Consider the following 10,426-nt stretch of genomic DNA (forward strand, 5'->3'; position numbering starts at 1 on the left):
ACATACAAAAATAGTTAATATATATATTATATATTTTTTTTCTTTTTTTTTTTATATATATATGTTTCATTCGGACCTGTTCCTTGTATGAATACTGTATCTCTGTATATAATATAATATATATAATATGTTATGATTATGTTAGTTGTTATTTATTATATGTATTTTCCTTAACTCTCTCCCCTTTTTTTTGTTGTTGTTGTTTTTTTTTTATTAGTACCTAACATTACTATTATGATGCTGTATTACATTCTATTGGCTATTATTTGGATGTGAGCGCGACGAATTTTTCAACATGGCCGCTCGCGTGTATCTTTGGTATGGCGTTGGTTTAATGTCAACAGTAGCGTGTCGTTGAAATAGTTAATTAATTGTTAATCACTATAATTTTACTTAGTAATGTTTTTGTAATATTGTTTTGTGTTTCATGATATTGTGTGTGTCAATACCGTGTGCTACCTTAATGTGATAGCATGGATTGTATTGTTATCGAATTTCGATAGTCATTGTTTTGATTATACGTGACTTGCATTTATATAAGTCTTGTTTAATTTAGTTAATGTTTTTGTGTATTGTGTTACCAGATATTTTGTGTAGCGTAACTTTATTCTTTTGCACCGAGTTCAGTCATGTTGTTAATATTTAGTTAGTCTATCTTGATTAATTTCTAACCTATTCCTGTGTTTATTAACCTTTCTTATTTTCCCTATTAATTTATTATTGCATGTACTTGCTATTTGCTATTATTTTGTGTATGATATGAATTGGTTTCTTTATTAGTGATTAAAATCTACTTGTTAGATTAACATTGTCTGTAATTCTTCAGATTCTACTCTTTCGTTGCTGCATCACTTACCTGGATCGTTCCCGCAACATCATCCGATTCTTTGATATGCCTTGGATACTTACTACGGCTGCCTTCTACTACGGCTGCCTTCAATCGTCTTATATCTGTGGTCATAAAGGTGGTGTTTAATTTATTTAATTTAATATATACATATAATGCATTGTATGTGCGACCACTATTGTGCATTACAAATTAACATCACAATACTACGTAGATTAATACATAACCAAATATCCCTTTACTCCGGTTACATTTATTACTAACTCTCAATTAATCTATCTTGATTATTTTCTAACCGCTTTCTATACTTTATCAACTATTTTATTTCTTCTTGTTAGTCTGCGAAATTCATGCATGTACGCTTCCTTGTATGGTGATTAATTGTTCATGAGGTAAGTTGCACTTTCACCGTTTTAGTTATTCGTTGAACTAGCTCGTTTCACATTCAAACAGTAATTGGAGCACTTGTAATAAACTTCTTTTCTTTTCAGGTTTCCGCCATCTGTGTTGTTCGATGAACAGTGCAATGCTTCCACAGTATTGTTATAACATTTAGTACTGTTGTATTTTGCATTAAGGCAATTGAAGTTAATTGGTTCATTTATTTTTCAGCTGGCTGTTGTACATGGTGTTTCGCAAACAGAGATCCATAACCTATTTTGCACGTAAACCTTCTCGTATGATGATTACTTGTTCACAAGGTAACTTTCACTTTCACTCTTTTAATTTTATTGAATCAACACGTTGTATATTCAAACAATAATTGGAGTACACATGATAATTTTCCTTTTTTTTTTTCGTTTTTAGGTTTTCGCTATCTGTATTATTCGACGAACAGTGTCACACTTCCTTTTGATTTATCCACAATATAGTTATAACACTTAGTAACCTCGTATTTTGCACTGAGACAATTGAGACTAATTTATTCATTTATTTTAGGTAGCTGTCATACATTATGTTCCACGAACAACGATCCATAACCTATACTTGCACGTACACTTTCTTGTATGTTGATCACTTGTTCACAAGGTAACTTTCACTTTCACTAGTTAATTGTTCATTGAGTTAACACGTTTTATATTTAAGCAATAATTGAAACACATATAATAATTTTCCCTTTTTCCTTTTAGGTGTTCGATATCTGTATTATTCGACGAACAGCACTACAACATACACTACTGCACTACGTTGCCCACTGAAATCACTTTATTCATTGTTTATTTCGATTATGCGCTAGTTTTAGCTTGTTTAAGTGCACTGTTCGCGGAATCCCTTTTACTTCAATCTTGACGTTTTGGTTCTGCAGGATTTCTAGCACTTTATATGGTCCAGTATATTGATCGGAGAATTTTCCTTTACTGGGTTCTTTTAGTAAATATATCGAATCTCCTACTTTAAAATCCTGGGGGTTGATTCGTCGGTCGTAATATTCTTTTGATCTTAGTTTGGATTTTATTAAATTTTCTCTTGCCATTCGTTGTACGGTGTTAATTTTATCGAACAGGTCTTCGAGATATTCTGCGTATGTTGGTTCCATGTTCTCTTCGATTATTACTTCACCAGTAGGTTCTCTGGCTAAATGTCCAAAAACTAATTCGTGCGGGGAGAATTTCGTTCCTTCGTGTACAGAGGTATTATAAGAAAACATAGCTAATTCTACCCATTCGTCCCAATTTCTGGAATTTTCAATGTATAATTTGAGATATTCAATCAGTACGTGGTGAGATCTTTCGATTGAACCGTTACTTTGTGGATGATATGCCGTCGTGGTGTATTGTTTGATGCGGAATCTCTTTGCTACTTTCTTCATTTGAGGATGTAAAGTTCGTTCCTTGATCAGTGAGAATAGCTCTCGGTGATCCGAAACGACAAATAAATCGCTTTACAAAAGCGTCCGCTATCTCGGCTGAAGAGATTCCTCCTAGTGGAATCCCAATTGAGTATTTTGTTAATAAATCTTGGCTGGTTAATATATATTCATTTCCCTTTTGAGTTTTTGGTAATGGTCCTACAATATCCATACTAATTTTATCGAATGCTTTACCTGGTGTGTCTGTAAGTACCATTGGTTGTTTTGCTTTTATTCTTGTGAGTTTCTTTAATTGACATTCCTTACATGTTCTTACGTAATCTTGAATTTCCTTTTTCATATTTTCCCAATAGTAGTGTTGTCGTATTCTTTGATAAGTTTTGGTAATTCCTTTGTGTCCTGCTACGCTTGATTCATGTTTTTCTCGTATTATGTTGTTCCGCGCTTCCACAGGTGGAGTAATTACTTCTCCAGTGCAAATGGTGATGGATAAGGTTTTTTCCATAAATATTTCCTTTAATTTTCTGATTGTATATCGCCAGGGTATTTCCTCCAAGTTTCCTTTGCTAATGCTAAACGAAGTTAACTGTTTTTCATTTACTACGTCTAATAGAGATCTTAGCGAGTTTAATAAATTGTCTGGTGTTATTGGAATATTTCTATTTTCCTTTATCGGTAGGGATACAATGTATTTTCCGGAATCGTAATTCAATCTTGCTTTTTCTAACATTAAATCTTCATAACGAGGCAATTTTCCCGTTTCCTTCATTTCTAAGGCTCCTTTATCTATCGGTTTGCCGTGTATATCTATAAATACTACTTTATGGTCACTTACTCTTGCAATTGAGTCTCGGGTTTCCGAAATTTTTAGTTCCGCAATTATCGTAGGTCTCGTGTCCTTTTCTTGTTGTTGAATTAGTTCTGGAACTACAGTGGAGGTTTCTTTTTCGCTTGTCGTGTCCGTGTCTTCCTTTTCTCGATTGGTTATTTCTCTGTCTGTACTTACATTGATTTCTGTTAGTGCTTGGTCTAAATATTTTATGGGGGTTTCTTCTATTGTAAAATGTTTTCGGGTAAAACCCTTTCCTTGGTTTTTGGAATCACTGGGTTGAGGCAAGACGCGTGGTTTGGCTTCGAATACGGGAGAGTCTTCCGTTGACGTGTCTATTTCGAATCTTTTTGGGACAGGATAGCGAATCGGTGAGACTTCCTCTCTCTTTCTGATTGGTAAACAAACTTCTGGAGGGTTCCTAGATAATGCGTCTGCGTTTGCGTTCGCTCTGCCTTCTTTGTATACAATATCAAATTCAAAGTCCGATAATTTTAATTTCCATTTCCAAATTCTAGAAGTAGGATCTTTGATAGAATGCATCCACACTAAAGGTTTATGATCGGTTACGATAGTAAACTTTCTTCCGTAAAGATACGGTCGGAAGTGCATTGCGCTGTAAACAATTGCCAGACACTCCTTTTCTATGGTAGTGTCACGTCGATTCGGGGTAATTTCACGTTCCGCACGCAAGGTGAGAAATTCGTACTTAAATTTTGATTGTTATTAGAAAATTTATTGAACACTGACAGAGTAACGATACAGAATGGTCAAACAGCACAGAAAAGAATGTTCTTACAACGACTCGAGAGGTACTTTTTTATATCAAGGACCCGGCTCCTGTGGAGGGGCTATCGCTGGATGCCGGTCACATAGGGTTTCTATTACTGCTTAGCCATCATTTTGCTGACCAAGGTATGTGAGGCATAACCATCCTTTCGTTGCGTTCTCACGACCACCGTGACATTCCCCCCTCCTTAGCTTCGCTTTGCTCCGCTAAAGCGTAAGGCTCTGGTGGGGCTTCTAAGTTGAATGATCCCCTCATCTTCGTCTTCGGTGATATTTTGGAAGGTGACCGTCCTTGGTACTGTTGATGTTTGATCGATCCTGTTTACGCGAGCGGTAGGGCAGAGTATTTTGATACGTACATTTTTAGGAAATGATCGGCGTAGACATTCGAAAAGTTTACATTTGTACATTACATATATTGTTCCTAGTCCTAGGGCTATGATTCCTAATATTTGTAGTGTGGATATGCCATATTCCTTCAATGAATTTATGCGTCGCTCAAATTGCAGGGTACTGATTTGTGTTTGTAATGTGTCGAGGTTGGCTTTATATTGGTTAAAATTGTGAGTTACTTTTGGAGCTGTTTCTAATATTTTCTCTAATATTGGAACATCTGTTTCTTCGAAGCTGTATATGCTATTCTTAAATTTGGTTTCGTAAGAGATATTTTTATGTGATCCTCCTATTTTCATAATATTATGATCGTATGTGATTATGCACCCGGTTTTACTGCTAATTAAGCTTGGTTGTCTAATTTCTAGGATTTTATGTGTCTTACATAACACGTCGATTTGTACATTTTTCGCAGGAATAATAATATAATGGTTTTCCGTCTGCAAAGGTACGAACGTCAATTCTTCCAGCTTGAAGACAGCAGTCGGGCAAGTTTTGACCGTCTGTCGATTAGTAATTAATTCTGATCTGCATTCAGGTGAATTGATTCTATTGTGACTCGGTTGAGTTCTTTTACAAATGTGGATGATTGCCGTTCGTTTACAATATTTGTTTAAGTAGTGACTATCGACAAAGGTGTATTGTTCTGAGTCGGTTAGTATCAAATCAGTTTCTATTACAGGCGCAATGAATACAGAGTTTTGTTTGGAAGGTATCGGGTAAATTTTAGTTATTTTCCATTCATTGTTTTCCAAAAGCGGCACAGTTATTGTATATATAAGTTTGTTATCTCTTATCCATACCTTTAGTTTGCTTAGATCTAGAATTAGTTGAAAGTTTTGAACTGAAGGTTCGATATGGTTAGTCATAAAGTTTTGTCTCGTTATTTGGTCAAGTGTTTTTAAGAATTGTTCGGGTTCTATAACTTGTGGGTTTATGATTCCTTGTTTCCCTAACATAACAGTGTTAAAAATTTCGTCGATGTTTATATGGAGTTCTGATATGGTAGATTCGGTTTGAATTAATAGGGAGACTAATATTTCGTTTTTTTCATTGTGGTTTTCAATCTTGTGTATATCGTTGGCTAAGTTTTCAAGTTGATTTGTTTTGGTATTGTCTAGCACGCGTTTGATGAGTGCGGTTTGGTTACTAAGAATTGTTTTTATTTTATTGTTGGAATCAAATAATGTATCGATGTTCTTGTTAATGAGTTCTAAATCGTTTTCGTCGAGAGTTCCGAATAAAGTTTTGGATACTGAGCCTATGACATTGAGCAATCCGCGTTTGCTTTTATAACGCAATAATAATTTGAGTTGCCGAGTCAGGTTTTGAAGATTTCTGTACTTAAATTTTAGGCTGCTTATTTCTGGTATGTAAGCGCAAGGTGGTTTACATTGACGGTCTATTAAATCTATTACGCGTTGTAATCTATTAACTTGGTCAATTGGATCGTTAAGGCCTACTATAAGGGTGATATCTATTTGTTCGTTGTACAGATAGCAATTGTCAATGTGTTCCAGGAATATGTTGGCGTAATTCAATGGTTTTACTTCTAGATCGCTTCTAATGTACTCGAGTGTTATGATGATCCATATTATGGTCTTCTTCCTGAAAGGTAGGGTTTTAGCCTGTTACCGTGGATTCTTTGCGTGTGACCGTTGGAATATTCGATAAGATAGGTGGGTGGATTGGATGAGAGGATTTCTGCAGGTCCTAGCCATTCGTGGTCTAGCTTGTTAGTTTTGTGATCGTTATGTACCCATACTTTATCTTTTACTCGGAATATCGTCTGTGTTTTAATAATTTTTCGCATTTGATCCCTCTGGTATCGCTTTTTGTTAGATTCGGTAACTCGTCTTGCTTTAGCTATATAGGCGTTGTGTCGATTTTTCCAGAGGTTAAACAATTGTTCTCTGGTTAGGCTAGGAGTGGTTGATATTGAGGATGGCATGTTAGCTTGTCGTCCAAATGTTAGTTCGAATGGGGTATGTCCGGTCGTCTCGTGTACTGAAGTATTATATCCCATGCATATTAATTTTAAGTTTTCATCCCAGTCGTTCTGTCGGTCGGTCGTACAAGTTCGAATAAGGTCCTTTACTACGGCATGCGTTCGTTCAAGGGATCCGTTAGATTGTGGATGGAAAGAAGTGGTTTTTATGTGTCGGATTTTGAAAGCCCTTTCAAATGTGTCCATCAATTTACATACGAAATTTCGTCCCATGTCCGTCAGAATACTTTTTGGTGCGGAAAATATGTACACATAGTGATCCAAAAGTTCGTTAATGATTGAGTTGGCTGTTTGGTCTTTTAAGGGTATGAGGATGAGATATTTGGTTAATTGATCTTGGATAGACAGGATAAACTGATTGCCCCGTTTGGTTTTGGTGAGAGGTCCGAATATGTCCATTGCGATTTTGTCATTAGGATTAAGGGTGTGTCAGTTATCATAGGTTGTTCCTTGGCCCTGATACGATTTAGCTTTTCTCGTTGGCAGGTTTCGCAGTTTTGTATGAATTCTGTAACGTCTTGTTCTAGGTTTGTCCAGTGATGGTGCTCTTGTATTCGTTTCACGGTGCGGTGTATACCTAAGTGTCCTACTAATTCGTTATGATTTTCGCGTAGTATCGTTTGTTTTTGTTCGTTATCGTAGTCTACTGGCGGATCTTGTCCAAATATTAATTTAATTTGAGGGAATCTAGTTGTTAGAAACCTTAGCATGAGTTGAATATTTACCTTTTCTAACGTGCTGAAGCTATTGTCGTTTATTCCTATTTGTAAGCGTCCGGTTCGGTGTTTAATAAAGTGTTTGGTTAATTGACGCAACCAATGCTGTTCGTTAAAGTCTCCCAGTTCGGTCTTTGTAATTTGTTTAAAGTGTGGTCTGTTAGGTTTTTGGGTTATCGGAGCTGGGGTGATATTGATTTTCCAGTCTATATACTCGTCATAATAGTCCGGGTTTTCTACATTGGGTTGGATTTCTTCATTAGTGATAGGATACAATCGGGATAGAGCATCTGCAGCTGTATTTTCTTTTCCTTTTTTGTATTCGATTTCATAATCGTACTCCTCGAGTCTCAAACGCCATCGCATGAGTCTCGATGAGGGGTCTTTAACATTCTTTAACCATTTCAAGGCTTGATGATCGCTTTGAATTTTAAATTTTCTACCAAGTAGGTATTGTCTTAGTCTTTTGATTGACCATACTATTGCTAATAACTCTTTCTCGGTTGTGGAATAATTCTTTTCAGGAGGGTTCAAAGTTCGGGATATATAACAGCATGGATGTCCGTCTTGGGAGAGTATTGCTCCTAACCCTTCGTTACTTGCGTCTGTTGTTAATGTGAATGTTTTGTCAAAGTCTGGATATTGTAGTACAGGGGCTTCGCAGAGTTTTTGTTTTAGTGTGTCAAATGCAAGTTGTTGTCTATCGGTCCAGTAGAATGGAGTGTCCTTTTTTGTGAGATCTGTCAATGGTTTTGCGATTTTAGAAAAATTACGTATAAATTTTCTATAGTATCCAACGAGTCCTAAGAATGACTTTATGTGGGTCGCGGTCTTTGGTGTTTTAAAGTCTTTCACGGCTTGAATCTTTTTGGGATTAGGTTTTACTCCTTCCTTTGTTACTACGTGTCCTAAGTATTCTAATTCCGGTTTCAAAAATTCGCATTTGTCCGGTTGTATTTTTAATCCTAAATTTTGTAGTCTGTCTAGTATAATGGCTAGATTTCGGTTATGTTCTTGGATGGTGCTCCCGAATATTATAATGTCATCCAGGTATACGAAACAGTTATTTCCTATTAACCCCCGTAGCGCGGTATCCATCATACGTTGAAACGTCGCCGGTGCGTTTTTAAGGCCGAAGGGCATGCGATTATAGTGGAAGTGACCTTGTGGGGTTGAGAATGCAGTATATTTTTTGGAATTTTGCTCCATAGGTATCTGGTGAAATCCTGACGAGAGGTCTAGGGCCGAGAAAAATTTAGCTTTGCCTAAGTGCTCGAGTATTTCGTCCGAATTTGGTAAAGGATACGCGTCTTGGTCTGTTTGCTCGTTTAATTTTCTAAAATCTATAACGATTCTCCATTTTTGTTTGCCTGATGCATCTAATTTTTTTGGAACTACCCAAATTGGTGCGTTATATGGACTGTCCGATGGTTCTATGATTTGTTTGTCTAACATGTCGTTGATTTGAGTCTCGATTTCCTTTTTATGACATTCGGGCGGTCTATAAGATTTGATGTTTATAGGTTTGTCTGTCTTGAGTGTGATTGTATGTTCTGTCAAGTTGGTACATGGTAATGAGTCTGTTTCCATATTAAAAACGTCTAAGTAATTGATGAGGATTTTCTCAAGGGGTTCTCGAAGTTCTGGATCAATATGTTTGGTACGTATTATTTGTGCGAATTTATTAATTTGGCTTAGTTTATCGGGTTTCTCTATTTCGTTTGTAATGTGACAGATTTGCTTACCAGTGTTGATGAAACATACTGTTGTGGGCTTTCCTTCGATGTATTGGGCTGAGATTAGAGTTTCGCCTGGTCTTATCTTGCTATCGGTTTCCTGGAATGGTAATATAATTTCGTCTAAGGTTAGTTTATTGTTAGTGACGCTGTATTGATACTTTGTAAGGAATGGGAGTCCGATTATTCCATCTTCGATTAGGGGAAAGTTGTTAGGGACTACGTAGAATTGATGATTTTTCTTGAGCATGGTTAAATTGCAAATTTTGTTAGTGGTATGTTTGTCACTTCCCATTAGGAAGGTTTTTGGGTTAGAAGTTTGGACGTTTAGTGAGGCTTTTTCTTTTATAAGGTTGATTCCTGCTCCGGTATCGATGAGGAATCTGGCTCTTCCTCCGTCTCTTCGTTGCAGTACGATTGATAGTAATCTTCCGGTGGTGGTGCAGTTAACTCGAGGTAAGCTTCCTCTGGGTTCTCCGTTGTTTGGTTTACTCGAGGTGGAATCTTTCCTTGGCTGGCGAATGGAAAATTTCGAGAGTAGCATTTTTCGGCTGTGTGTCCAATTCGTAAACACTTTGGACACTTCGGTTTCATGCGGTCGTCTAATGGTCGCTAGGTAGCTGAGCAGAAGTTTGTGGCTGTGAATCGGTAGTAGTTCGCTTGGATACTAATGTAATGTTGTGAGATTGATTCTTTGGGCGGTTGGCAACACGATTTGCTTCTCGTAACCATTGTTCTCTATCAGCTGCTAGTTGTTGGGCAAGGTTCAGGTTCTTTGGATCGCTAGATACCACCATCTGTCCTATCTCGTATCGTAAGTTGAGCAAATATGTTTTAAGTGCTTCGCGTTCTTCAATATCTATAGCTACGCGTCGTTCTGTTGGTGTGCGGTTTTCGTTTTGGACTGCATAATTTAATTCGTTTAGCTGTTGTCGGAATCTGGAGTTAAAAGATTGTACACTTTCTGTTGCCCCTTGTTTTAAATTCTTTAATTTGTCCCTACAGTTGCTAATAGTTGTTGGTGTTAATACGTGTTGTCTTAAGCATGAATATAAGTCTTCGAACGAGTTGATTTTTAGATATCGTATGTTTCGTTTCGCGTTGTCGGTAATCTTTTCGATCAGTATGAGATCTAATAATAGCTCTCTGTCACTTGCCTTGCACCTAGCTCTTGCTTTGCGGACCGATAAGATGAAATCTTCAACGCCTACGTCATCTCGACCTCGTAGTGTCTCGACAGTTCGTATGGCCTTATCTGCCTCGAGCCCTCGATCTTCGTTGTAGTTGTTTATTGGTTT

The 10,426-nt window shown here is 36.9% G+C and overlaps 1 protein-coding gene across 1 annotated transcript; it reads right to left on the reverse strand.

Annotated features, from left to right (window-relative positions):
• Window positions 1-4,375: 4,375 nt before the first annotated feature.
• On the reverse strand, window positions 4,376-4,967 carry LOC117216646. Its single transcript, XM_033463528.1, has one exon. It carries the CDS (start codon window positions 4,965-4,967, stop codon window positions 4,464-4,466), a length of 504 nt encoding a protein of 167 aa, XP_033319419.1. The 3' UTR covers window positions 4,376-4,463.
• Window positions 4,968-10,426: the final 5,459 nt, after the last annotated feature.

This window comes from Bombus bifarius, unplaced genomic scaffold, assembly GCF_011952205.1.
Source record: "Bombus bifarius isolate JDL3187 unplaced genomic scaffold, Bbif_JDL3187 scf7180000010289_frag, whole genome shotgun sequence".
Lineage (NCBI taxonomy): Eukaryota > Metazoa > Arthropoda > Insecta > Hymenoptera > Apidae > Bombus > Bombus bifarius.

Bases quoted from the DNA above. Each gene is read 5' to 3' on its own strand.
- LOC117216646 (XM_033463528.1), bottom strand. From the start codon at position 4,967: ATGAAAATAGGAGGATCACATAAAAATATCTCTTACGAAACCAAATTT.